Below are 27,346 nucleotides of genomic sequence, written 5' to 3'. Positions count from 1 at the left end.
GAGGTGTGTGTGTGTGTGTGAGCAAGCACACATCCAGAATCGTCTGTTTACTTAGGAGAGTTGTGGGTCTCTCTGGTTGTGTGTGCCTCTCTATCTGTATAGATGACAAGGCATGTTGTGTGTGTCTCTAGATAGACTTCTTGTGTGCCCTGGAGTGCAGTGTGGGTCTCTGTGTCCTGGATCTCAGTGGTTTTGTGACTACCTGGAAGCGTGTGCATTTCTGTGCGCTCTGGGTCCTTCTGTTTGTTGTATGCATGTCCAGGAGTATTGCACGTGTGTGTTGAATATGCACCTCGTTCTTTTGTGGGTGCCTCTGCATTCTGTGACTGTGCTTCAGCGTTCTACTGCATGTGACCCTGTAACTGTTCTGTGCGGTTGGGCAAGAAGAGAGCAGCTGTGTTGTGTGCTGCTGGGCAAGGAGGCTAGCCAGGGACGACCAGCTCCTGCCACACACCGCACACCAAGGGCATCTGGCTGGCTGATTGGCCATGTGGTTTCTGTGCAACTGGAGATCAAGGGGTGTTCTGGAGCCTGTGTTGGTTATGGGTCCTTGCTTCTCATGGACCTCAACATGAATCTCTGGGTTTGGCTATTAGATCTGAGTTCTGAAGGTTTGTATGTGTCTAGGTTGTTTAAGTGTGTGGATGAAGCTTACATACAGAGAAGGCCTGGCAGAGGGGCCCAGTTGCTACATGATCACCACCACACCCCCATGCACACACATGTACACTCACTTCTCTATCATCCATTCACTGTAAAAACAAACTTTCCCTTTTCCGGAAAAGTCCCCCACCCTTAGCCCAGGCCTCTGCCCGGGAAAGCAGAGGCGGGGAGTCTGGAACATGGGGGAGGGTGGAGGGAGGGACAGAGGCAGGCAGGGCTGTGAGTTCAATTCTGGGCTTGGGGTGCTCTGTGAGCCCCAGCGGCTCTCTTGTCTCTGCCCCACCTCTTCTGGAAGATGCTTCCATGTGTCTCCCTCTGGGCTCCCCTCAGCACCACTCCTGCCCCTGGTGACTGGCCCTCACGCCCTGACCATGCTCTCCCGTTCTACCCTACCAGCTCAGCAGCACAACATACCCTGTGGTTGTGAAGATGGGACATGCACACTCTGGGATGGGCAAGGTGAGTCCCGGGGCCAGCGGGTTGGGGGGTGCATACGTGTGTGTGTGTGAATGGTGCCTGTTCCTGGCATTGTGTATACATTTGTAGATGTCTAATATGTATTCAGTGCACACCAGTAATTCTGTATAATTGTGTCCTGGGAGTCTTTACTTGTGTTTTCCCCTCACATTCTTAGATTTTGTGGGCCCAGTTTTTGATTATGCATTCAGTCAGTTATACCGGTCCTTTTGTTAGTGTTCCCAGCATTGTGTCTGTGTATATACATGTCTCTTAGTTGAACACACAGTACATAATCTTTTACATTCAAGGGTCTTGCAGTCCTGTATGCTTTCCATCCATCGAGTTTTTGTCTCTGTGTACACAGAAAGCAGACTTGTACTTTTGAGTGTCTGTGCTTCTGTGTGTTTGTATATAGTACATACATTGATTTTGTGTCTGGGTGCCAATATGTATATAGTGTATATACACACCATTTTTCCACAGCTTTATTGATATAATTCACATACAGCTTACTCATTTAAAGCAGACAGTTCATTTTCAGTATGTTCACAGAGTTGTATACACCCAACCTTGTCTCTGTGTGTACATGTAAAAACCAAGCCACCCAGAATTGTGCATACTTGAGTGCCTTGGTGTGCCCACCAGGCTTTTGTGTACTCAGCTCACCTGTGTCATTTGCATGCAGGCCTTCACCCAAAGGCACCCCCACTGCCCACTGCTGTCCCATCCTCACCAGGCTGACACCCTCCCTGCCCTAACCCAGGTCAAGGTAGACAACCAGCATGACTTCCAGGACATCGCAAGTGTTGTGGCACTGACCAAGACCTATGCCACTGCCGAGCCCTTCATTGATGCCAAATATGATGTGCGTGTCCAGAAGATTGGGCAGAACTACAAGGCCTACATGTGAGTGTAGAGACCAAGACCTAGGCAGGGGTCTCCTGCCATGCCCTGTGCAGCCCAGGCCCCCCTGAGACTCTCTCTTGTCTCCTTTTGTACCCCAGGAGGACATCAGTATCAGGAAACTGGAAAACCAACACTGGCTCTGCGATGCTGGAACAGATCGCCATGTCTGACAGGTGGGGGGCCTGAACACAGAGGGGAGGGGAAGTAAGGGTGGAAATCTGGCTGCCCAGGCAAGGCACTGACAGGCTTCCTTGCCCCACATCTCGGCAGGTACAAGCTTTGGGTGGATACATGCTCAGAGATTTTTGGGGGACTGGACATCTGTGCAGTGGAAGCGCTGCATGGCAAGGACGGAAGAGATCACATCATTGAGGTGGGAGCATCCAGGGATTGGTGGGGGCACAGAGGAAGGATCAGGTACACACCAAGCAGCAACACTTCATAAACTGTGAAGCACTCCTTGGCTAGAAGGTCCTCAGCAAATGGCAAAATGTTTAATAAACTGTGAAGTGCCTTGTGAACTGGGACATCCTGGAAAATGGCCAAATACTTAGTAAACTCTAAACTGCTCTGTGAACTTGGACCCCCACAAAACATTTGTTAAACTACAAAGCACTCTATGAGCTGAGACATCTTGACAAATGGCAAAGCACTTAGTAACCTTTAATGTGTTCTGTGAACTGGCAGATAACCTTGGGAAACAGAAAAGCACTTTGTAGACTATAAAGAAGTTATAAAGACTGGTGACTGATACTAAAGCACTCTATAAACTGTAAAGTACCTTATGAGTTAGGAAGTGCTTGGTGAACAGTGAAGTGCTTTATAAAACTATAAAAAAGGAGCTTTAAACTTGGAAGTCCTTGCTATTAAAGCAAAGCACTTTCGAAATTCTAAAGCTCTTTGTAACAAGTGGTGCCCCTGGTAAAACTGTGAAGCAATTTGTAAACAGTAAAATGCCTTGAAAATTCAGTGCTTGGTAAACAGTAGCACTTTATACATGGTAAAGCATTTTGTAAACAGTAGTGCCCTTTACAAAGCAGTTTTAAAGTCTAAACATACCCCATATCCCATAGTCCTTCACAAAGGGCAAAGAGCATTGTATACTGTAAAGTACCACGTAAACCACAAAGTTTTTTGTAAAGGACAAAGCACCTTTAAACCATTAAACTTTTAACTATAAAGCAGGGATTGGCCAATGTTTTCTGTCAAGGTTCAGTGTGTATTTTAGGCTTTATGGACCATCTCTTTTGCAGCTACTTAACTCTGCAAAAGCAGTCATACACAATGTTAAAAAATAAGTTGGCTGTGTTCCCATAAAACTTGGTTAATGGACACAGAGATTTAAATTGCATGTAATTTTCACCTGTCATGAAAATGAAACCTTTTTTTTTTTAAGTAGACCTGTACTTGAGGTACCTCATTAGCTGTAAAATACCTTGTCAAAGACAGGCCTTCCTCATGCTTCCAATCAGTGCCTCTCAGACTGAAGCTCATTTTCTTGGCAGCATTAGTGCCTTTTCCAAGCTTAAAGCACTGTCAGTCACCCTCACATGCACTTCCTGCCTCTGCGTCTCATCTCACTGGATCTCTTTTCCTCCCCCAGGTGGTGGGCTCCTCCATGCCGCTCATTGGTGACCACCAGGATGAGGACAAGCAACTCATCGTAGAGCTTGTGGTTAACAAGATGGCCCAGGCCCTGCCCCGACAGCGGCAGCGGGATGCCTCCCCCGGCAGGGCCTCCCACAGCCAGGTCAGGCCCCTGGCACTGAGTGAGGGCCAAGTGGGCCCGCAGGGGCTAGTGGGGAGCAGGCCAGCCCTTGGTCAAGCTGTGTCACAGAGCTGATAATCAGCAGGTTAAGGGCATCAGCGGCATTTACCAATGGTTTTAAAAATGGATACAGTTGCTACCCTGACTTCCCTGAGTGCCTCCCCACCCCTCTCCTGGGAACAGTTCCTCGCCCCCCCCACAACCTGAGGTCCCTTCAGCTCAGCCACAGATGTGGTAACACCTGGCACACAGGGAACCCATGTCATTCTGACTGGCTGATGCTCCTCCAGCTGGTAACTGTTTTTAACCTCTCCTGCTCCACTCCTCTGCTGCAGACTCCATCCCCAGGGTCCCTGCCCTTGGGCCGCCAGACCTCCCAGCAGCCCTCCGGACCCCCGGCTCAGCAACGACCTCCGCCACAAGGTAAGTGAGGGGTACACTTCCTGGATCGCTACCATCCCAGCAACCCCCCTCCTCTTGCTTGCTCTCACCTGTACACTCTTTCTCTCTGTCCCTCAGGCGGCCCTCCACAGCCAGGCCCAGGCCCCCAACGCCAGGGCCCCCCGTTGCAGCAGCGCCCGCCCCCGCAGGGCCAGCAGCACCTTTCAGGCCTTGGACCCCCAGCTGGCAGCCCACTACCCCAGCGACTACCAAGTCCTACATCAGCACCCCAGCAGCCTGTGTCCCAGGTCCCACCGCAGACCCAGGGTCAAGGCCGCCAATCCCGGCCAGTGGCGGGAGGACCTGGGGCACCTCCAGCAGCCCGCCCACCAGCTTCCCCATCTCCCCAGCGCCAGGCGGGCCCCTCACAGACTACCCGTCAGACATCTGTCTCCGGTCAGGCTCCGCCAAAGGCCTCGGGAGCTCCACCGGGTGGTCAGCAGCGCCAGGGCCCACCCCAGAAACCCCCAGGTCCCTCAGGCCCCATACGCCAGGCCAGCCAGGTGGGTCCCATGCCCCGCACTGGGCCACCCACCACGCAGCAGCCGCGGCCCAGCGGCCCGGGCCCTGCTGGACGTCCTACCAAGCCACAGTTGGCCCAGAAACCCAGCCAGGATGTGCCACCACCCACCACCGCCACTGCCGGGGGACCCCCACACCCCCAGCTCAAGTAAGAGGACCCCACAGCAGCCTTACTGCTCACGAAACAGGCTCCACAACAGGAGGGCAGCCCCAGCTCCCAGGCTTCTCAGACCTGGGTCCTATACAGGGATCCCGAGAGCTCGCTCCCATCGGAGCCAGACCTCTCCCCCAGGCTGCCAGCCCTCCTTGTTCACACAGGCTCCTGTCCTCCTTTCCAGATCCTTTCCCTCCATCCCGAGATTTGGTGCCAGAATCCCAAAGAAACCCAACTTCCATTTCAGAGTCCTCCCAGTATGCCATTGGCAAGTCTTCTCCCCCAGCCCTTCTTACCCACCCCAGGCACCTCACTGTACCTCCTTCAGTACCTCCCCACCCACCAAATCCTCCTCGCAGCTCATCGTGGAACCTTCCCTGCCAAACCCATCCTCCTCCTGCCCAACCTGACTCCTCCCAACCAAACCCCCAGTCTGCATCCCAGAATTTGAAGTCCTCCCATGTCACTTTGTACTCTGCCCAGTCATTCTCATATTCATCCTACAGTCTAGACTCCTTCCTGGTCCATCCTCAAATCCTTCTGGTCCCTCTCCGTCTCTTCCCAGATCATCACACCTTTCTTCGGGTCCATTCCAGACCTCCCTCAAACTTAGCTCAAAAGTCCCTCCCTGCCCCACCCAACTGTCCTCCCAGCCTTCCCTTGGTCCAAGCCCCTCACTCCCACCTCCCTCCAGGACTCTGCACACCTCAGACTGGCAACCTCCCTGTCCACCTTAACCTTTACATCAAACTCCTCCCATGCTAGCTTAGAATTTGGAGAGGACTCTGCCCATTAATCCCAGACTTCTGCACCTTAGATCTAAGTCCTCCCAGCCTGGCCCAGGGCTTCCACCTCCACCTGACAATCTTTCAGGCCAGTCCCATGCTGGTGGGCGGGAGAGTCACAGGTACAGCCCCAGAACCAGAGAGGCAGGGCTGGGGCCGGCCTGGGGTAACATTGTGTTTCTCTCCCCTTCCTCCCTTCCTCTTCCCCCCTTCCTCCCATGCCTCCAACTTGTCTTTCTCTAGCAAATCCCAGTCTCTGACCAATGCCTTCAACCTTCCAGAGCCAGCCCCGCCCAGGCCCAGCCTTAGCCAGGACGAGGTGAAAGCTGAGACCATCCGCAGCCTGAGGAAGTCTTTCGCCAGCCTCTTCTCCGACTGACACCCCACCCTGAGAACCCCCAAGTCTTTGGGCAACCCCTCTCTGGGCCCTGAATCCATTTCTCACTTTTGGAATCTCCAGATCCCTCGAGAAGCCCTCTCCTGGTTCACCAAGATCCCTCTTCTCACACCTCAGAATGCCCAAGTCCCTGGGGAAACCTCACTCCTGGTCCTAAATCCAGTTCTCATGTTTGGAATTCCCATGTCCTTTTAAAATCCCACTCCCAGTTACCTCAAGACCCTCTCAGTTTTAGAACCTCCAAATTCCCTAATTCCCAAATTCCCACTCCTGAAGCCCCCCGCCGAGTGTGTTTTCCTGCCCAGAATCTCCCAAACGCCAGGCAATTCGTTCTGGCCTTAACACCACTGTGTCTCCTCCTAGAGCCCTGAAATTCCTAGAAAACCCTCCTCCTGGTCCCAGATCTCTCAAGTTCACCTTGTTCCCCATCAAAATTGCTCAAATCTTTAAGAAACCCCTGCCATAGGCCTCTTTCCATGATCTCACATCTCTGAAGACCCCCCTCTTCAAATGCTACCACCCAGCCCCACGGGATTTCCTTTCACCTCCAGCCAACCCCATTCAACATACTGGGAGCTCCTCTCTATGCCGGGACCCCCTTAGTTCCCCAGGGACCCCACCCCTTTCCTGCCTCTGACAGCTATCTTTAAATATGCAAACTCCACCCATCCTCCCAGAATCCTTTGCACATGGAAGACCAGTGGTCCCCCACATCCCCACCTTTGCTGTGATGTCTGTATCTGTGACTGACATGGCCTCCTCTCGTGCCGTGCTTGGCATATGTGGTCCTCGTTCATAGTGCCGCCTGTGGTGATGCGTGCAGTGGCGCTGTTTGTGTGGTCCGCACCTACCCCCCACCCTCCATTCCTTGCCTGGACTCACCCTCTCCCCTCAGTGGCTCTGAACCCCATGAGAGGAGTCAGGAAGCAAAATAAACAAGCAAAGGCCCAGCAGAATTCTGTGCTTCTTGGTGAAGAGGGGGCCCTTGAATTGCAGGGAAGGCAGAGGGGCCCCCAAATCCACGTGGGGTGCTGGGGACCCCAAAATCCAGTGGAAGGCACATCAGGCACAAACTCCAGAGAGGTTCCAAGTGGAATCCCTGCCACAAATCCCAGCCATTGGAGATGGAGGAGCTCCCAAATTTAGAAGTATCCCCAATGCCAAGAGGAAACCAAGTTATAGAGGAAGCAAGGGTCTCGGTCTTTGGGGGACCCCACAATTCCAGTGGAACTTGCAAAGTACAGGGTGACCCCCTCATCTCCCAGGGTAGGGATGGGGGATCCTGAGGCAGTATCAGGACAGAGACAGAACATTGATTGGTCGGTGGCCAGGGCTCCTTGGCGTGGCAGGCTGAGATTGGCTCCCTGGTGGCTGGGGGTGGGGCCTAAGGCACAAGGCGGGCTGCGCTGAGGAGGCAGGCAGGCAACTCATCAGCCTGGGTTCGGTGCAAGGAGGGTTCGGAGGCACTCCGCTCAATCTTGGGGAGTGACCGCTGCAGCAGCTCAATCGTGGCCAGGATCTGGGGGCAGGGGCAGGTGAGGAGTGGTGTCCAGAGCTGCATGGGCACCCCATCACCCCCAGACCCCAGCCTAGAAGGGAAGCGCACATGCACACACACACGTACACCTCTGAGCCTTGAACAGGCACAGTCCACATTCACACCTCGGAGTCTTCCTCTTTCTCAGAGTCCCCCTCCTCAGGGTGTCTAGCCCTCCTACCCATCCTACCTGGGGGAAGAGGGGCCTCTCCTCACGCTGGAACTTGAGGCAGTCAGACAGCAGGCGCCGCATGGCCTTGGGGCAGTTGTTGGAGATTTTGCTGAGGTCCGGGGACAGATAGCCACGGCCCACCATAAAGATAATCTGCGGGGGAAGGAAGCAGGAATGGGGTGATCTGGGGATCTGGGCTAGGAGCCGAGGGAATTCTGGGTCTTCTAGGACTTAGGAGGCTCCTTTATGGAGAACTATTGGGGCCCAGAGGATTGTGGGTATCTTGTGGCTCCAAGGGTGCAGGGCCTCTGAGGACTTGGAAGGATTCTCTGCTTATAGAATAGAGGGATTTAAGCTTGGGGGAAGTCGAGGATTGTAGGTTTCTGGGGCTCAGAGGATTATGGGCCCACAGGTTTCTAGGGGACTTAGGTGCCTGGAAGGTACTGAGTTGGGGGAAACATGTTCTGGGTTTGGAGGGAGCTAAGGAGTCTAGCTCTCAGGAACTTGTATTTCTGTGGAGGTCTGGGGACTAGAGGTCTATGGATCCATGTGGCTTGGAGGATTGTGAATGTTCAGGGCTTAAAACTATTGCTATTTGGAGCCTAAAGGATCCTGGGCTTCTGAAGGCCTGAGATATTCTGGAACTTGAACCCAGAGAACTGTGAGAGTCTGGGGCCCAGAGAATCATGGGTGCCAGGGCCCCAAAGCCTGCCACATACCCAAGGCCTGAGTGATTGTGGGTATCTGCATATTCCAGAAGTACAAAGGGATTCTGCTGCTGGAATAAATGGAATTCTGGACTCTGGGGACTTGGGGAGGTGGGGGCTGCAGGTATCTAGGGGTCCAGAGGGCTTCTGGGTGTTTGGGGGCCTACAAGGGATTCTGGGTACAGGAGAGTCAGAAAATTCTGGACTTTGAGGACCAGAGGACTATGGATATGGGGGAAGGAAGGGATTCTAGGTATGGAAGACCCAGAGGATTCTGGAGAGGGTTTCTGGGCAAAGTATGGCATTCTTGGTCTGTGCAAAGAAGGAATTTGGGTTTTGGGGATCCCTTACCCTGGGAAATTGTGAGGTGTGGGACTCACCTGGTCACGGCTGCCAATGTGACTGTAAGGCAGCGAGCCGGTCATGAGCTCATAGAGCACAACTCCATAGGCATAGACATCAGACTGGAAGCTGTAGGGGTTTGGGTCCTGCATACGGATCACCTCAGCTGCCTTTGATAGGCCAGACCAAGCAGGGGGACAGTGGAGGTCAGCAAATAGCTGGCCTACAGTCCCAGATCCCACTAGACACATAGGGTATGAATCAGAGCCACCCACATCAAGTGAAACATGAGCAGTCCAGATACCCACACCTGACACAGGTATCCCCATCCCCATTCAGTCCCCCATGTCCTAGTCCAGCAGCCCATATCCCTATATGCCCCCTGGTCCAGCCTGGCCCAACTCACCATCCATAGCACAGAGCCCGAGGGCTGCTCCAAGGGCTGGGCCCCGCTCCACCTTGTCTTCACTGTGGCCAGGCCGAAGTCACCAATCTTCACTGTGAGCCCCTCGTGTAGGAAGATGTCCGCCGCGGTCAAGGGCCACTACAGGAACTCCCAACAGCCATGTCTCTCACCCTGACTGGGAGGCTCCCATTAATGCCACCATACCACTCATGCCTCTGACCCTGACCAGAAGCCCCCCAATGTCACATAAACCCCCACAACCTTAACTTGGGTGGGGAGCTCCAATTAATGTCCCCTATATTTGCGCCCCCTGTGACTCCTTACCAGGATGCCCCTCTAATGGCCACCTTATCTGCCATGCCTGTGACCCTGATCAGGAACTCATTGTAATGCCCTCCAAACTGCCATACCTCAGACCCTAACTAGTTTCCCCAAGACTAGCACCTAAACCAGCCACTATTTTGAGTCCTAACCAAGAGACCCCCTTTAAAGGTCCCTCACCAGCCACAGCTCTGCCACCTGGCAAGGGGTCATGTGACATGTGCCCCTCACTATTCATCTACAGAAGGTCCCCAATAAGAGACATCCCTCTAAGCCCTCACCCCACCCCAACCCTTAGACAGGGACAGGTAGATACTGTTAGACTTGAGATCTCGGTGAATGATGTTCTTGGCATGGAGGTAGCTGTGGGGGTAGAAGCAGGTAGTAAATTGGCTGGGGGCTACCTACCTCATCTCCCCACCCCCAGGCCTTCAGACTCATCCCTACTCCCCAGGCCGGGAGGCTCACTCCATGCCCTGGGCAGTCTGCCGGGCCACGTCAATGAGCTGGACCATGTCAAAGCGTGTGTCAGCCACATGTAGGTGGTGGTAGAGGCTGGAGCCCTCACACCACTGTGTAATGATGGCAAATCCCGGCCGGGTCATGAAGCCCATGAACAGCAAGATGTTGACGTGACGTGTCTTCCTGCATGCAGGGAGGGTGATATCGGGGCAGGAAGGAAAAACAGTAAATGTCACTCACTTTTTGAGCATCTGGAATGGCCCTGTTCCCTGACACTTACTTTCACTATTTCTACCCGGTCTTTCAGAAGGTTCAGGGCCAGACTATAGCCAGAGTCAATGGGTTTGAGAGAGATGTTTGCTGGGCTACAAGTCCATGCTGGGGGCTCACGTCCTGACCTTTCTCAACTGAGTCTTCCAAAAAAGGCAAGAGGGAGGCATTACCGCCCCCAACCCTCTATCAACCAGTAGTGTCTTACTCACCAATACCTGACATATCTCTGACCCTGACCATGACCTGCCTGTGATCATTTTACAGACAAGAAAATGGGATGTTAATCTTCTTCATTGATATACCAGCATAATATTGATAAATGTTGGTAAAGATATTGGAGATGTGTGATTATATCCTGTTAATCACCAAGGGCTTAGAGGTTAAGAGCTTGGGGTTTGGACTCAAGTTAGACTGTGTTCCAAATCCAGGCTTGCCCAAGTACTCACTGTGCAACCTCGAGAAGGATACTAAACCTCTCTATGCCTCATTTTCCTCAGCTGTAAAACTGACAATCATATTAGCTACCTTATAGCGACGTTGGGAGAAACAAGTGAGTGATTAACTTGTAAGGTGCTTAGAACAGTGCCGGACACAAGTAAGCTCTCTGTAAACCTCACTGTCCTTGTTGTTACTGCTAGTGGGTACTGGGGTCTACCTCACAGAAACTCTGGCAAGTATGAAGAGGTCTGCCCTAATGCAGAAGAAAACTTTCATCCCTTATACATAACTGTATTAACTACAGCTGTAACAGTAAACACACATGCAAACAACATCAACAATGCTCTTCAGTTTTGCTCACGTCAGAGTAACAGCACATGAGCATCACAGTGGTCAGATTATGGTTAAAACATTAACATATAATGCAAATTCATAGCATGTTCAAATCATCACCAATTCACGGAGGAACAGAGAATAAAGTTTTCTTACTGTGGCATCGATTAAGAGGATAAATGTTAAAACAGCATAGGGAATTATGGTAACATAAACTCCAGCACAATTGTGCCCATTTGTCAGAGGGGAGAGCCCACACCAGCAACCCCAGGAGTGGTAATAGCTAGAGTGGCCCTAAGGAAACACTGGGGTTTCCCAGCAAGAATGAATTGATACAGTATTAATGGCAGATTATGGAGAACAATTATGATTACAGGTAATACTGTTTTTAAAATTATGGCCTTATTATAACCAAGAAGAATGCACCACCATTAATGTAATACTAACAATGTACTATAAACAGAGGGGAAGATGGACACAAGCCTTCCTGCAATGTAGTTAACTAATGTTATGCCATTAATGTACATGCACACAATGACATCAGTGACGTCGTACAACCATCCCCATTTCACAGCAGGCAAACAAGAAGACCCACGCTTTGGAGGCAGACCTGTTAATTAATATCAATATTAACCCAGACCCAAACAATAACATCATCAGAGGTCCTCTAAACATACCTATTTCCCAGATGGGAAAGGAACATCCTTTGTATGATAGAGAAACAACTTTCAATTGTGGTTATAACACAACACAAAAACAAGTGACGTGAACAAAATGCCCCAGGCATGGCCCTTCCCCCGAGAGGTGCCCATGGCCCTGCCCCCACCCCATCCACACAAACGTGCCTTCTCACCTGAGCACCTGCATCTCATTCTTGAAGGCCTGGGCCTGCTCAGCTGTGGGTTGGGCCACCTTGAGCACCTTCACAGCCACATCGCCATGCCACCGCCCTCGAAACACGGTGCCGAATGAGCCTGTCCCAATCCTCTTCAGCAGCTGCACCTCACTGGGTGGCACCTCCCAGTAATAGCCTGAGTCCCGGTACCCTAGATTCTTCTGTGGGCCACATGTGCAGCATCTCAGGGGCCTGCCTGCATCCCTTATCACTCAGCCTGTGGTACCCCCACCAAAGGTGCCCCCCTGGAGCTTACCACTTTCTTCTTGTCATCAGCCAAGGACTTCCGCTCCCGCTGCTCTGACGGGGACTTGGAATGTGGGGACTTCCTCCCCGAGGACACGCTGGCTAGGCTGGGGCTCCCCCGGGAGGCTGCATCACCACCTCTACCCCCAGCAGCTGCAGTTGTGGAGAGGATGTGAGTGGAGGCAAGTGGGGCAGGGTCGGGGGCTGGGCCAGGGCACAGGGGCAGGCTCACCGTCAGTGCCAAAACTCTGGGTAGTGAGCTGGAAGAAGAGGGACAGGAGTCAGAGAGAAGACATGGCTCTGCCCTTGGCCTGGTGCTCCCCCGTGACTGCCCCCCCTTGACACCAACCTGCATGAGACCAGAGTCCATGGGCGCTGTGGTGCTAACCATGTGGACGTTGGGGGTGGATGTGGAGCGGATGCGCTGGAGGGGGACATTGGCCGGGGCAGGGAAGGGGAAATGCTCAGGGTCACAGCGCTGGGTGCAGGAGCTGGCAGGGGGAAAGCTATGAAATCACTGTGGAACGAAGGTGAGAACTGGCTCCCCATCATACATGTACATTTAGCTCCACTGTTATTCTTACTATTCATTTCTTCAAGAAACATTTATTATTGAGTGCCTGCCATGTACCATATAACCATTCTAGGTAGTACAAATAAAACTGGGGGCCAAAAAAATAAAAGTTCTTGTCCTCGTGGGGCCAATGTTCCAGTAGAGAAAGAGAACAATAAAAAAACAAAGAATACTATCAGAGCAATAAAGAAAAAAAATAAAGAAACAGAAGTAGACGGAAAGTGTCACTGGTGATGTCAGGAAAGGCTTCTCTGAGGAGCTGACATTTAAGCAAAGACTTCACAGGAACAGTAAGCAACACAGATAGTAAGGGAAAGAGTAATATATTTTATAACTGTATGTACTATTCAAATATACTGTACAATATACAACATGTCTATATTAAAATGGCAATGTTTTGAAATACATATGATCATGTATGTTATATATTATACATATATGTGCATGTTATACATATGGCATGTTATATATAATATGTTACAAAAATAGTAATGTTCCCTTCACTATCTAGAAATTAAATTCATAGGTAATTCATCTACATATACCCATAATTAAAAATAACATAATGCCTTAAGTTTACTACTTTACATATTATATAAAAATGATGTTCTACATTCTATAAAAATATTACAAATATAACACATGCTCTATTAATGTATACAGACATTATAAAATATATGACATATAAAATGCATATTTTATACATTTATATTAGAACAATACTATATTTTAATGTGGAACTACATTATTATAATATTTAACATAAAGAAAACTTAAAAGGAAATTTATGATAAACTAGTAGGTATTTCAAAATAGTTATATTGGAATAATTAACAAAGTAGTTAGATGCTTATACATGTATTATAGATGCTTTTATATATATTTATATTTGCAATTAATAAGGAGGACTTATTCTATACCAGATCTTGTTTTAAGCACTAGACATGTCTTAAACTCATTCAATCCTCACCAGAACCCTATATGGTAAAAAGTATTACTATTCCCTCTTTACAGATCAAAAAACTAAGGCTCAGAGATTAGGTAACTTGCCCAAGATACCACAGCTCCATGCCCTTAGTCACACTTGTAGGTGCTCAATAAATGTTGTCAAGTAAACAAATGAAATACGGCTTGTCGTCCACAAGGGCATCTAGATTTTTTTCACCTGACAGCAGCCCTTCAGCTGTGGCATCCCTACCTGGGACCCTGAGGGGTTAGCGGCTCATTCAGGGGCCGGTTTGATGGAGCCTCATGCTGTCTGGAGCCTCCGGACAAATCCTGGACACTGTGATAGAACCTTGAGGGAATTAAGGGTGTAAAGCAAGGAAACATGGATCAGCTGTCTGTAAGAGCCTGGTGGCCTCTGACGTCCCCATACCCCCACCCACTCCAGGCCAGGCTCACTGTCGGCGGTTGGTACTCATGTCAACACAGACGGTGGGGACCTTGGAGGAACAATGCTGGTGGAACTTGTAGCCACAGGTTTGGCAGCGGAAGCCATGGAACAGAAACTTAAGGCAAAAGTCACAGAACACCAGGCTGAAGAATGTCTTCCGTACCTAAGACCACAGAGCATGGAGGTTAAGGCCTGGTCAAGAACCCCCACCCCATCCCCAGGGTCTACCCCCGCTATCCAACCTGCACTCACAAAATTGTGCATGGTTAGTGGGACATCTTCAAGGACCTCCACAATGAGCTCCTCGCCATCCAGGGGGGCAATGGCTGTGTCCCAGGCAGTGACTGTCTTTCGCCTGCAGGAGGCATGGAAGGGTGTGAGTGGAAGGGTGGACAGGGACCATGGGGAGGCAGGGAATCCCCATAAGTCCCTCCAAGCCTACTATCCATGGAGTCATATCTGGCATGTTTAATTATCATCATGGCAACTCTAGGAACTAGTTTCTATCCTCACCACCATTTTACAGATGGGGAAACTGAGGCTCAGAGGGAAAAAATGACTTGCCCAAAGCCACAGGGACTGTGAGTGGCAGGACAGTGTGAAGAGTCCATGTTCTTAACCACAAGGTGAGGAGCAAATGAGACAGTGAATAAACAACTAAATCTCAGAAGTGCTAAGCAAGCCCCTAAAAAAGTGGCTGATGAGGCCCTGAAACAAATCAAAAGCATGTGTGAACTGAATAAAAAATTAAGGAACCCCAGAACAGTGGAACAATGGAAGGTCAGCAAGGCCTAACTCAACCGAGAATGGGGAAACAGAGGAAGAAGTGAGATGACAAATTGGTGAAACAGTGAAAGAACAAAATTGATGAACTCTGGGAGATGAAGGTGAAGACTTGTGGGCCAGGGACAGAATGAGTTGATAACCCGACAGGTCAATGAATTAAAGAAGTAATGAAGCAAAAGATGGGCAGACTCATGGAATCACTGAAGGAAGGGAAGACTAATGGAAACTCTATTACAGAGTGAAGAAAGAGTCAGATGATTCTGGGGAGGGGATGGTAAGCTGAGTACTCAGCATGGGGGGAGGGGGCACACTTACCCCTTGATGAGCCGGTAGACCACGCAGCAATCCTGATTGAGACCCCGTACCTTGAGGGCCTTGTCTAGAGAGTCATAGACACTCATGCCATCCCGGACAGTCACCTGTGTGTGTGTGTGCATGTGCAGATACAGGGGTCACTGCCCAACGTGGGCCCCAGCTGACTCTCCCATCCCCCTGCGAAAGACTCCTCCCAGCCTTTTTTATCTAAAACTTGCAACTGGGACCATTGCCTCCCCTGCCAATTTTGCCCCGTCAGACTCACCACTGTGCGTTGCTTGTTGGGCAGGTACACTTTGACGGTGCCCACTGCTCGGGACGGCTCGGCCCCGTTAGCAGGGGGGCCCCGTAGTGGCTCCATGGAGCCTAGGACGTTGTCAAGACGGGCTGAGGCGGGGCTGAGCAGGTGCCATGGGGCTCCTAGAAGACAAAGGAGGAATTCAGAGGCCCAATAACGATAGTTTGGAAAAAAAGTGGCAGGAGACAAAAAAACTTTAGTCTCCAGGCTCCAACATCACCCCCTGCAGCCTAATTTCCACACAACAGCCCCAGGGATCCTGTTAACACTTTGAAGTCATCCAGTCCCTCCTCTGCTCAGACCCTCCTCATGTTTGTTGGACTCTTAAATGCCGTCTAGGATTCACTGCATGGGTGGGGATGGGAGGTGGGGAACAATACAATGAGAGGCAGCACACAAGTCTCTGTGCTGCGGGATAAGGGGGAAGTCAGGACACACTGCACTGGGGTGTGTCAGGTACATATGGACATGAACAGGCTGTCCTGGAATTTAATGGAGAAGGGAGGTTACCAGATACTGTGGCGAGGGAGGAGTCACAGACAGGGTGATGGGGAGCAAACGGCAGATCATCAGATACTGCCTTCAGTCTGTTACCCCATTACTGGAGTAAATGGGAATTGCACCAGTGTTCTTAAGGGCACTGTGGGCACCCCTAATCCCTGGACTGTAAAGACGGTAGGCTCACAGACACTCGTTAGGTGGCTAATGGCAGTCACTAGACTTGTGATGGGGAGTTTACAGGGACTCAGCAGGCCCTATGCCAAAGAGATTCTAATGGTAAGAGTGGATAATAGGGGTCACCAGACATTGTCGTGGGAAAAGGGAGGCTCATGATGCATTACCCTACACTGCTGAGATAATTGAGGGTAAAGCGGGGTTGGGGAAGATTCTGAAATCCTCCTTAACAACTAACGGAAGGGGTCACAGACATCACTGGTGATAACGGAAGGAGGCTGGGGACGGTTAATGAGGGTAAAGGAGGATGCTCAAACATTCCCCTAAGTGGGCCAAACACTGATCCAGAATAAGGAAAACACAGAGTGAGCCACGTCTCCACACACTCCCCGTTGCTGGTAAGGGAGTGTCATCAGATACCCCAGGGAGGTTAGGAGGGAATCCCGGCACAACACACCCCAATCCAGGCCCCATTCCGCCTAGCCCCGCCTACGGAGAGCCAGCTCTGCGCCGGCGCGCGGCCACACACAGCGGGCGAAACCATCCCCCACAACTTTGCACCCCTAGTCCTATCCACCAACCCTCCCCCCCACAAACTGTCGACGATGGTCTCGCCCCAGGTCAAACCACTCCTCCGGTTCCGGGCGGGGGGCGCCGGGGTCCAGGCGCAGCCATCCTGGAGGTGAGTTTTCGGTCCCGGCTTCCTGCTGGTGCCTGGCGGTCGCTCCAGAAACCTAAACCTGCCGGGCCCGCCCTCACCTGTCACACCGCTACGGCCGCCGCTGCCTCCATCTTGGGCCCGTCTTCTAGTTTCCTTCCAGAGTCTGCCTCCACTGTCTCTCAAGACTGTCGCCATTGGCTCTGCCGGACTCAGCCCTCCATCCTTATTGGATTGGAGTCATGCCTGTCAAGGCAAGACCGGCGGAATGTGGGTCGTGTTCCGGATCCGGAGGGGCTGCCCGAAACGTCAGGGTTTGGGGCAAATTCGCACAGCCAGGCTCGCGCAGGCGCAGTCGGGAATAGACCTGCGTGCCGTGGGCTTTAACTCCAATAATGCCGTGACAGAGTGAAACTGGGCTGTTTTTCGGTTACTTAGGGGCTGACTTTAAGGGTTCCTGAATCCGGGCGGGGAGTCCTTAAGAGCCCTCTCTGGGCCAGTGACCCAAAGCTCTAAGAATCCATTTTCCTGTGTCTCAATTTTACCGTCTCTGAAATGGGTTGGAATCCAGACATCAGCAACGTTTCCCAATTCTAAGAGATTAGTCATAGCCTTTGATAACCTTGGGTCTCTAGTGTGGCCAGGGATGGAGGGTCTGGCCCTAGGAGGGGCTGCCTGCTGTTCTGGAACGCTTCCGTTAGGAATGAAGTAGATAAGGATTTTGAAAGACCAGTCGTAGATGGCCGGGTGAAGAGGGGAGGGAAGTGTGGACCTGGAACAGAGCACAGTGCAGGGAAATGTATAAATATTGTAGGGTTAATTTTGTTAGAAGTTGAATTTTCCCTGGTGCCAAAAGTGAAAGAGACTTTCCACCTCACTCCCCCCTTTTCTTAGAGCATTTCTTTTCTTTTTTAAGTCCTTTATAACTTCAGACTATCGAAGACATTTTTAATAATGAGACAAAGCCAAATGTCCTAAAATGAAAGAAATAAATTTGACAACATAAAAATGTTTAAAACAATCTTTATGGCTAAAAATTACCTTACTAAATTAAATGCCACAAGACATTGGGATAATTTGGACTAATCACAGTGTTCTGACAAATTGAAAAAAAAAAAGATGAACAACTTAGTGGGAAAATGGGCAAAAAGGATCATTCACAGAGGAAGAAAAACAAATAGCTCTTAAAGGTTTAAAAAGATGCTCAATTTCACGCTTAAGTGAAATGAGATATCATTTTCCCCATCTGATTAACAAAAATCACAAAGTTTGACAATCCACTGTCAGAATTTATGTCAGAAAATGAGCAGTCTCATAAATTGTTCATATGAATATAAACTAATGCAACTCTACACACAAAAGACTTTGGCACCATTCATTAAATTTAAAATTTCCATACCTGTTAGCCTAGCAATTCTGTTTTTAGGAATTTATCCTAGAGGTTTACTCATACACTAAATGACATATACATAGTTATTCACTGTCATGTTGTTTCTGTGTGTGTGTGGTGGGATTTCAATTTTTTTTAATCAAATGTACATCACAGTAGTTCAACATTCCCACACCCTCTCCCCCTGCTGCTGCTCACTCCCCTCCCCCTTGGCAACCACTAGTCACTTCTCAGTGTCAATGAGTTTAATGTTGTTTTGTTCCTTCTGTTTTGCTTTGTTTTTATATTTCACAAATAAGTGAAATCATTTGGTATTTGTCTTCCTTCGCCTGGCTTACTTCACTGAGCATAATACCCTCTAGACCCATCCATGTTGTCGCAAATGACAGGATTTCTTTTCTTTTTATGGCTGAATAATATTGCATTGTGTATATGTACCACCTCTTCTTTATCCAGACATCTATTGATGAACACTTACGTTGCTTTTATATCTTGGCTATTGCAAACAGTGCAGCAATAAACATAGGGGTGCATGTATCTTTTTGAATCAGAGATTTTGTTTTTTTCTGGTAAATTCCTAGGAGTGGAATTACTGGGTCTAGAGCATTTCTTTCAGAAAGGTTGTAATTGTAAATTTTTGTCTCTGTCCCTTTGAGATGTATGTAATTTTTTAAAAAACTGAAATAGGCTTCCTGACAGTTTTACAACACAGGAATGTTGTTCATAAGGGCATTGGAGCCATCTCTTTGAAATGCATCGATGAAGGAAAATAACACCCCTGTCTCCAAGTCACCATTGGAATTTGACCTAGGCAACCTGAACTGCCTCCAAGTTATTAGCCACTTGTCAGAGATAAGTGTCTTATTTTTTTTTTTTTTTTTTTTTTAATAATTATTTTTTATTGAAGGGTAGTTGACACACAGTATTACATTACATGAGTTTCAAGTGTACAACACAGTGGTAGAACATTTATATACATAATTCTAGGTTCCAGCTATCACCCTACCAGGCTGTTACAATATCTTGACTATATTCCTTATGCTATACATTACATCCCGGTTACTAATTTATTTTACCATTGGAAGTCTGTCCTTTTTTTTTTTTTTTTTGTGAGGGCATCTCTCATATTTATTGATCAAATGGTTGTTAACGACAATAAAATTCTGTATAGGGAAGTCAATGCTCAATGCACAATCATTATTCCACCCCAAGCCTAATTTTTGTCAGTCTCCAATCTTCTGAGGCATAACAAACAAGTTTTTACATGTAGAACAAATTCTTACATAATGAATAAGTTACATAGTGAACAGTACAAGGGCAGTCATCACAGAAACTTTTGGTTTTGCTCATGCATTATGAACTCTAAACAGTCAGTTCAAATATGAATACTCATTTGGTTTTTATACTTGATTTATATGTGGATACCACATTTCTCTCTTTATTATTATTATTTTTAATAAAATGCTGAAGTGGTAGGTAGATACAAGATAAAGGTAGAAAACATAGTTTAGTGTTGTAAGAGAGCACATGTAGATGATCAGGTGTGTGCCTGTAGACTATGTGTTAATCCAAGCTAGACTAGGGCAATAAAACATCCACGTATGCAGAAGATTTCTCTCAGAACGGGGGGGTGAGGTTCTAAGCCTCACCTCTGTTGATCCCCAATTTCTCACCTGATGCCCCCCTGCGACTGTGCCTGTCTTAGGTTGTTCCTCCCTTGAGGAATCTTACCCGTCTCTGGCTAACCAGTCATCTTCCGGGGCCATACAGGGAAATGTGAAGTTGGTAAGTGAGAGAGAAGCCTTATTGTTTGAAAAAGTTAGCTTTTTACTTCTTTGCATATTTATGCCCTGTGGCTTCTATGCCCAGCATTTGTCTTGAGGTATCTTTACCACTTGGAAGAATTATGATACTCGGTAAATTTGATATGAGGCACGAATTCTATTTAAGGGTTGTAATTAGGAAGGAAGAAGAAAAGCTATAGAAGTAGCAGGCGGAAGAAAACATGGGAAGATTGATTATTTCTTTGATATATCTTCTTGTAGAGTAACTTCAGCATGTATAGGTTTTAAGCTAATACTTAAATTGCACACACACATTAACATAATAGGAGTATAGTTACATAACCAAAGCATATCTGTAATTACCAGCCATCTGCAGTGAAACCAAGAAAACCAGTTAGGCACCTTAGGCATTTGTGAAAACTTATCTATGATATGGTGGATATTGTCCAAATGAACTTGAACAGTCTGAGAGAAATCAGACAAATTAAAACAACCCATTCCTGGGGACTGTTCACATGCCATATGTTCTTTTAACAATAAATAGTTTGTAGTTGTAAGACTTTGGAGCGCTACAATTTGCACTTCTCCAAATTCTTGGTTGAGTTCCAACAGTATAGATCCAGTCCAATTTTGTTGTTTTACTGTATGCACAGGCCAGCTTAGATATCTCCTTCCTCATTCCCATGGCAGGTCCAGGAACTGGTGGGATGAGTGCATCTACAGCTGTAGCAGTGCGTGGATCTTTGTTGGGGTTTTTTGATGATCATCTTCTGGCATGAGTCTTCCAGAGGGTGCAGATGTTGGAAGTTCTTTTTCATATCATATCTTAGTTCATTTTCGGGGTAGCCCAATTAGGCTTTGATCCTCTGTATAAACACAAACAGACCCTTTGCCTACACTTTTATATGCCCTTTATACCCTTGTGTAGAACTCGTTGGAGGTTACCACACAGGAACTGCCCTTTTTTTTTTTTTTTTTTTTTTTTTGCTATCACTAATCTACACTTACATGACGAATATTATGTTTACTAGGCTCTCCCCTATACCAGGTCTCCCCTATAAACCCCTTTACAGTCAGTGTCCATCAGCATAGCAAAATGTTGTAGAATCACTACTTGCCTTCTCTGTGTTGTACAGCCCTCCCTTTTCTCCTACCCCCCCATGCATGTTAATCTTAATACCCCCCTACTTCTCCCCCCCTTATCCCTCCCTACCCACCCATCCTCCCCAGTCCCTTTCCCTTTGGTACCTGTTAGTCCATTCTTGAGTTCTGTGATTCTGCTGCTGTTTTGTTCCTTCAGTTTTTCCTTTGTTCTTATATTCCACAGATAAGTGAAATCATTTGGTATTTCTCTTTCTCCGCTTGGCTTGTTTCACTGAGCATAATACCCTCCAGCTCCATCCATGTTGCTGCAAATGATTGGATTTGCCCTTTTCTTATAGCTGAGTAGTATTCCATTGTGTATATGTACCACATCTTCTTTATCCATTCATCTATTGATGGACATTTAGGTTGCTTCCAATTCTTGGCTATTGTAAATAGTGCTGCAATAAACATAGGGGTGCATCTGTCTTTCTCAAACTTGATTGCTGCATTCTTAGGGTAAATTCCTAGGAGTGCAATTCCTGGGTCAAATGGTAAGTCTGTTTTGAGCATTTTGATGTACCTCCATACTGCTTTCCACAATGGTTGAACTAACTTACATTCCCACCAGCAGTGTAGGAGGGTTCCCCTTTCTCCACAGCCTTGCCAACATTTGTTGTTGTTTGTCTTTTGGATGGCAGCCATCCTTACTGGTGTGAGGTGATACCTCATTGTAGTTTTAATTTGCATTTCTCTGATAATTAGCGATGTGGAGCATCTTTTCATGTGTCTGTTGGCCATCTGTATTTCTTTTTTGGAGAACTGTCTGTTCAGTTCCTCTGCCCATTTTTTAATTGCATTATTTGTTTTTTGTTTGTTGAGGCGTGAGAGCTCCTTATATATTCTGGACGTCAAGCCTTTATCGGATGTGTCATTTTCAAATATATTCTCCCATACTGTAGGGATCCTTCTTGTTCTATTGATGGTGTCTTTTGCTGTACAGAAGCTTTTCAGCTTAATATAGTCCCACTTACTCATTTTTGCTGTTGTTTTCCTTGCCCGGGGAGATATGTTCAAGAAGAGGTCACTCATGTTTATGTCTAAGAGGTTTTCTCCTATGTTTTCTTCCAGGAGTTTAATGGTTTCATGGCTTACATTCAGGTCTTTGATCCATTTTGAGTTTACTTTTGTATATGGGGTTAGACAATGGTCCAGTTTCATTCTCCTACATGTAGCTGTCCAGTTTTGCCAGCACCACCTGTTGAAGAGACTGTCATTTCGCCATTGTATGTCCATGGCTCCTTTATCAAATATTAATTGACCATATATGTCTGGGTTAATGTCTGGATTCTCTAGTCTGTTCCATTGGTCTGTGGCTCTGCTCTTGTGCCAGTACCAAATTGTCTTGATTACTATGGCTTTATAGTAGAGCTTGAAGTTGGGGAGTGAGATCCCCCCTACTTTATTCTTCTTTCTCAGGATTGCTTTGGCTATTCGGGGTCTTTGGTGTTTCCATATGAATTTTTGAATTATTTGTTCCAGTTCATTGAAGAATGTTGCTGGTAGTTTCATAGGGATTGCATCAAATCTGTATATTGCTTTGGGCAGGATGGCCATTTTAACGATATTAATTCTTCCTAGCCACGAGCATGGGATGAGTTTCCATCTGTTAGTGTCCCCTTTAATTTCTCTTAAGAGTGACTTGTAGTTTTCAGAGTATAAGTCTTTCACTTCTTTGGTTAGGTTTATTCCTAGGTATTTTATTTTTTTTGATGCAATTGTGAATGGAGTTGTTTTCCTGATTTCTCTTTCTGTTGGTTCATTGTTAGTATATAGGAAAGCCACAGATTTCTGTGTGTTGATTTTGTATCCTGCAACTTTGCTGTATTCCGATATCAGTTCTAGTAGTTTTGGGGTGGAGTCTTTAGGGTTTTTTATGTACAGTATCATGTCATCTGCAAATAGTGACAGTTTAACTTCTTCTTTACCAATCTGGATTCCTTGTATTTCTTTATTTTGTCTGATTGCCGTGGCTAGGACCTCCAGTACTATGTTAAATAACAGTGGAGAGAGTGGGCATCCCTGTCTAGTTCCCGATCTCAGAGGAAATGCTTTCAGCTTCTCGCTGTTCAATATAATGTTGGCTGTGGGTTTATCATAGATGGCCTTTATTATGTTGAGGTACTTGCCCTCTATTCCCATTTTGCTGAGAGTTTTTAACATGAATGGATGTTGAACTTTGTCAAATGCTTTTTCAGCATCTATGGAGATGATCATGTGGTTTTTGTCTTTCTTTTTGTTGATGTGGTGGATGATGTTGATGGACTTTCGAATGTTGTACCATCCTTGCATCCCTGGGATGAATCCCACTTGGTCATGGTGTATGATCCTTTTGATGTATTTTTGAATTCGGTTTGCTAATATTTTGTTGAGTATTTTTGCATCTACGTTCATCAGGGATATTGGTCTGTAGTTTTCTTTTTTGGTGGGGTCTTTGCCTGGTTTTGGTATTAGGGTGATGTTAGCTTCATAGAATGAGTTTGGGAGTATCCCCTCCTCCTCTATTTTTTGGAAGACTTTAAGGAGAATGGGTATTATGTCTTCCCTGTATGTCTGATAAAATTCCGAGGTAAATCCATCTGGCCCGGGGGTTTTGTTCTTTGGTAGTTTTTTGATTACCTCTTCAATTTCATTGCTGGTAATTGGTCTGTTTAGATTTTCTGTTTCTTCCTGGGTCAATCTTGGAAGGTTATATTTTTCTAGGAAGTTGTCCATTTCTCCTAGGTTTCCCAGCTTGTTAGCATATAGGTTTTCATAGTATTCTCCAATAATTCTTTGCATTTCCGTGGGGTCCGTCGTGATTTTTCCTTTCTCGTTTCTGATACTGTTGATTTGTGTTGACACTCTTTTCTTCTTAATAAGTCTGGCTAGAGGCTTATCTATTTTGTTTATTTTCTCGAAGAACCAGCTCTTGGTTTCATTGATTTTTGCTATTGTTTTATTCTTCTCAATTTTATTTATTTCTTCTCTGATCTTTATTATGTCCCTCCTTCTGCTGACCTTAGGCCTCATCTGTTCTTCTTTTTCCAATTTCGATAATTGTGACATTAGACCATTCATTTGGGATTGCTCTTCCTTTTTTAAATATGCTTGGATTGCTATATACTTTCCTCTTAAGACTGCTTTTGCTGTGTCCCACAGAAGTTGGGGCTTAGTGTTGTTGTTGTCATTTGTTTCCATATATTGCTGGATCTCCATTTTGATTTGGTCATTGATCCATTGATTATTTAGGAGCGTGTTGTTAAGCCTCCATGTGTTCGTGAGCCTCTTTGCTTTCTTTGTACAGTTTATTTCTAGTTTTATGCCTTTGTGGTCTGAAAAGTTGGTTGGTAGGATTTCAATCTTTTGGAATTTTCTGAGGCTCTTTTTGTGGCCTAGTATGTGGTCTATTCTGGAGAATGTTCCATGTGCACTTGAGAAGAATGTATATCCCGCTGCTTTTGGATGTAGAGTTCTATAGATGTCTATTAGGTCCATCTGCTCTACTGTGTTGTTCAGTGCTTCCGTGTCCTTACTTATTTTCTGCCCAGTGGATCTATCCTTTGGGGTGAGTGGTGTGTTGAAGTCTCCTAGAATGAATGCATTGCAGTCTATATCCCCCTTTAGTTCTGTTAGTATTTGTTTCACATATGCTGGTGCTCCTGTGTTGGGTGCATATATATTTAGAATGGTTATATCCTCTTGTTTGACTGAGCCCTTTATCATTATGTAGTGTCCTTCTTTATCTCTTGTTACTTTCTTTGTTTTGAAGTCTATTTTGTCTGATATTAGTACTGCAACCCCTGCTTTCTTCTCACTGTTGTTTGCTTGAAATATGTTTTTCCATCCCTTGACTTTTAGTCTGTACATGTCTTTGGGTTTGAGGTGAGTTTCTTGTAAGCAGCATATAGATGGGTCTTGCTTTTTTATCCATTCTGTTACTCTGTGTCTTTTCATTGGTGCATTCAACCCATTAACATTTAGGGTGACTATTGAAAGATATGTACTTATTGCCATTGCAGGCTTTAAATTCGTGGTTACCAAAGGTTCAAGGTTAGCCTCTTTAGTATCTTACTGCCTAACTTAGCTTGCTTATTGAGCTGTTATATACACTATCTGGAGATTCTTTTCTTCTCTCCCTTCTTGTTCCTCCTCCTCGATTCTTCATATGTTGGGTGTTTTGTGCTGTGCTCCTTCTAGGAGTGCTCCCATCTAGAGCAGTCCCTGTAAGATGTTCTGTAGAGGTGGTTTGTGGAAAGCAAATTCCCTCAGCTTTTGTTTGTCTGGGAATTGTTTAATCCCACCGTCATATTTGAATGATAGTCGTGCTGGATACAGTATCCTTGGTTCAAGGCCCTTCTGTTTCATTGTATTAAATATATCATGCCATTCTCTTCTGGCTTGTAGGGTTTCTGTTGAGAAATCTGACGTTAGCCTGATGGGTTTCCCTTTATAGGTGACCTTTTTCTCTCTAGCTGCCTTTAACACTCTTTCCTTGTCCTTGATCTTTGCCATTTTAATTATTATGTGTCTTGGTGTTGCCCTTCTTGGATCCTTTCTGTTGGGGGTTCTGTGTATTTCCGTGGTCTGTTTGATTACTTCCTCCCCCAGTGTGGGGAAGTTTTCAGCAATTATTTCTTCTAAGATACTTTCCATCTCTTTGCCTCTCTCTTCTTCTTCTGGGACCCCTATAATACGGATATTGCTCCTTTTAGATTGGTCACACAGTTCTCTTAATATTGTTTCATTCCTGGAGATCCTTTTGTCTCTCTCTATGTCAGCTTCCATGCGTTCCTGTTCTCTGATTTCAATTCCATCAATGGCCTCTTGCATTCTATCCATTCTGCTTATAAACCCTTCCAGAGTTTGTTTCATTTCTGCAATCTCCTTTCTGGCATCTGTGATCTCTTTCCGGACTTCATCCCATTTTTCTTGCGTATTTCTCTGCATCTCTGTCAGCATGTTTATGATTCTTATTTTGAATTCTTTGTCAGGAAGACTGGTTAGGTCTGTCTCCTTCTCTGGTGTTGTCTCTGTGATCTTTGTCTGCCTGTAGCTTTGCCTTTTCATGGTGATAGGAATAGTCTGCAGAACTGGGACGAGTGACGGCTGGAAGGACTTCCTTTCTTGTTGGTTTGTGGCCCTCCTCTCCTGGGAGAACAGCGGCCTCTAGTGGCTTGTGCTGCGCAGCTGCGCGCAGACAGGGTTTCTGCTTCCTGCCCGGCTGCTATGGAGTTAATCTCCGCTGTTGCTGTGGGCGTGGCCTGGCTCGGGCAGCTACTCCAAAATGGTGGAGTCGCGTTGGAGCAGGAGCTGCTGGGAGGCTATTTATCTCCGTAAGGGGCCTCCCTGCTCCCTGCAGCCCAGGGGTTAGGGTGCCCAGAGATCCCGGATTCCCTACCTCTGGATTAAGTGGCCCGCCCTGCCCCTTTAAGACTTCCAAAAAGCACCCGCCAAAACAAAACAACGACCACAAAAAAAAACAAGAAAAAAAATTTTTTTAATTAAAAAAAAAAAAAAAATTTTTATTTAAAAAAAAAAAGGTGGTCGTTCGTTTTTCTTTATTCTCCGGTGCCAGCCTCAGGCCTCTGCTCACCGGTCTTTCTGCCCTGTTTCCCTAATATTGGGGTCCCTGTCCCTTTAAGACTTCCAAACAGCGCTCGCCAAAACAAAGCAGCAAAAAAGCAAAAAAAAAAAAAAATGGTCGCGCGCTTTTCTTATGTCCTCTGTCGCCCAGCCTCCAGTGCCTGCTCACTGTTCTTGCTGCCCTGTTTTCCCAGTATCGAGGGCCCTACACTCTGGCCCGGATGGCTGGGGCTGGGTGTTCGGCAGCCCTGGGCTCCGTCTCCCTCCCGCTCTGCCTGCTCTTCTCCCGCCGGGAGCTGGGGGGAGGGGCGCTCGGCTCCCGCGGGGCCGGGGCTTGTATCTTACCCCCTTCGCGAGGCGCTGGGTTCTCTCAGGTGTGGATGTGGTCTGGATATTGTCCTGTGTCCTCTGGTCTTTATTCTAGGAAGGGTTGTCTTTGTTATATTTTCATAGATATATGTTGTTTTGGGAGGAGATTTCCGCTGCTCTACTCACGCCGCCATCTTCCGCCCCCTCCAAGTGTCTTATTTTTTTA

General features: G+C 47.2%; 2 protein-coding genes across 11 annotated transcripts in view; one reads left to right on the top strand and one right to left on the bottom strand.

Moving 5' to 3' along the window:
- Positions 1–6,118, top strand: part of SYN1 (synapsin I) — a 34,993-nt gene extending 28,875 nt beyond the window's left edge. Inside the window, exons 6-14 of one of the 8 annotated variants that reach the window (XM_057495721.1) lie at positions 1,060–1,122; positions 1,886–2,028; positions 2,127–2,201; positions 2,299–2,401; positions 3,632–3,778; positions 4,132–4,219; positions 4,316–4,485; positions 4,639–4,740; positions 5,980–6,082. In XM_057495721.1, the coding sequence (XP_057351704.1) occupies positions 1,060–1,122; positions 1,886–2,028; positions 2,127–2,201; positions 2,299–2,401; positions 3,632–3,778; positions 4,132–4,219; positions 4,316–4,485; positions 4,639–4,740; positions 5,980–6,021 (933 nt within the window). In that variant the 3' untranslated portion in view covers positions 6,022–6,082. Of the gene's footprint in view, positions 1–1,059; positions 1,123–1,885; positions 2,029–2,126; positions 2,202–2,298; positions 2,402–3,631; positions 3,779–4,131; positions 4,220–4,315; positions 4,908–5,941 lie in introns of all 8 variants that reach the window. The other 7 variants (XM_036893951.2, XM_036893874.2, XM_036894337.2 and 4 more) reach the window with 7 other exon arrangements.
- A 924-nt stretch (positions 6,119–7,042) lies between these two features.
- On the bottom strand, positions 7,043–17,186 carry ARAF (A-Raf proto-oncogene, serine/threonine kinase). 3 transcript variants are annotated; one of them, XM_057495722.1, is made up of 16 exons: positions 17,031–17,186; positions 15,564–15,718; positions 15,299–15,402; positions 14,450–14,552; positions 14,206–14,360; positions 14,000–14,098; positions 12,577–12,733; positions 12,460–12,487; positions 12,238–12,380; positions 11,940–12,142; positions 10,049–10,225; positions 9,897–9,943; positions 9,260–9,378; positions 8,892–9,023; positions 7,823–7,957; positions 7,043–7,614 (listed from the first exon to the last, which is right to left on the bottom strand). In XM_057495722.1, the coding sequence occupies exons 1-16, from the start codon at positions 17,125–17,127 to the stop codon at positions 7,480–7,482; spliced, it is 1,989 nt and encodes a 662-aa protein (XP_057351705.1). In that variant the 5' UTR covers positions 17,128–17,186; the 3' UTR covers positions 7,043–7,479. The 3 variants fall into 3 exon arrangements, with proteins under 3 accessions (XP_057351705.1, XP_057351706.1, XP_036750334.2); XM_057495723.1 differs by having other exon boundaries at positions 9,260–9,360; XM_036894439.2 differs by having other exon boundaries at positions 12,577–12,718.
- Positions 17,187–27,346: the final 10,160 nt, after the last annotated feature.

The sequence above is a fragment of the Manis pentadactyla genome, chromosome X (assembly GCF_030020395.1).
Source record: "Manis pentadactyla isolate mManPen7 chromosome X, mManPen7.hap1, whole genome shotgun sequence".
In the NCBI taxonomy this organism is placed as follows: domain Eukaryota; kingdom Metazoa; phylum Chordata; class Mammalia; order Pholidota; family Manidae; genus Manis; species Manis pentadactyla.
Note: the sequence above shows the minus strand (reverse complement) of the source record. Positions and strands in the feature narration are given on the sequence as shown.

Coding starts and splice junctions, on each gene's coding strand:
- ARAF (XM_057495722.1), bottom strand. CDS start 17,127: ATGGCGACAGTCTTGAGAGACAGTGGAGGCAGACTCTGGAAGGAAACT. Junction 15,719..17,030: donor CGGCCGTAGCGGTGTGACAG/GTGAGGGCGGGC, acceptor TTTGTCTTCTAG/GAGCCCCATGGCACCTGCTC. Junction 12,143..12,237: donor CTGATGACAAGAAGAAAGTG/GTAAGCTCCAGG, acceptor TGTGGCCCACAG/AAGAATCTAGGGTACCGGGA.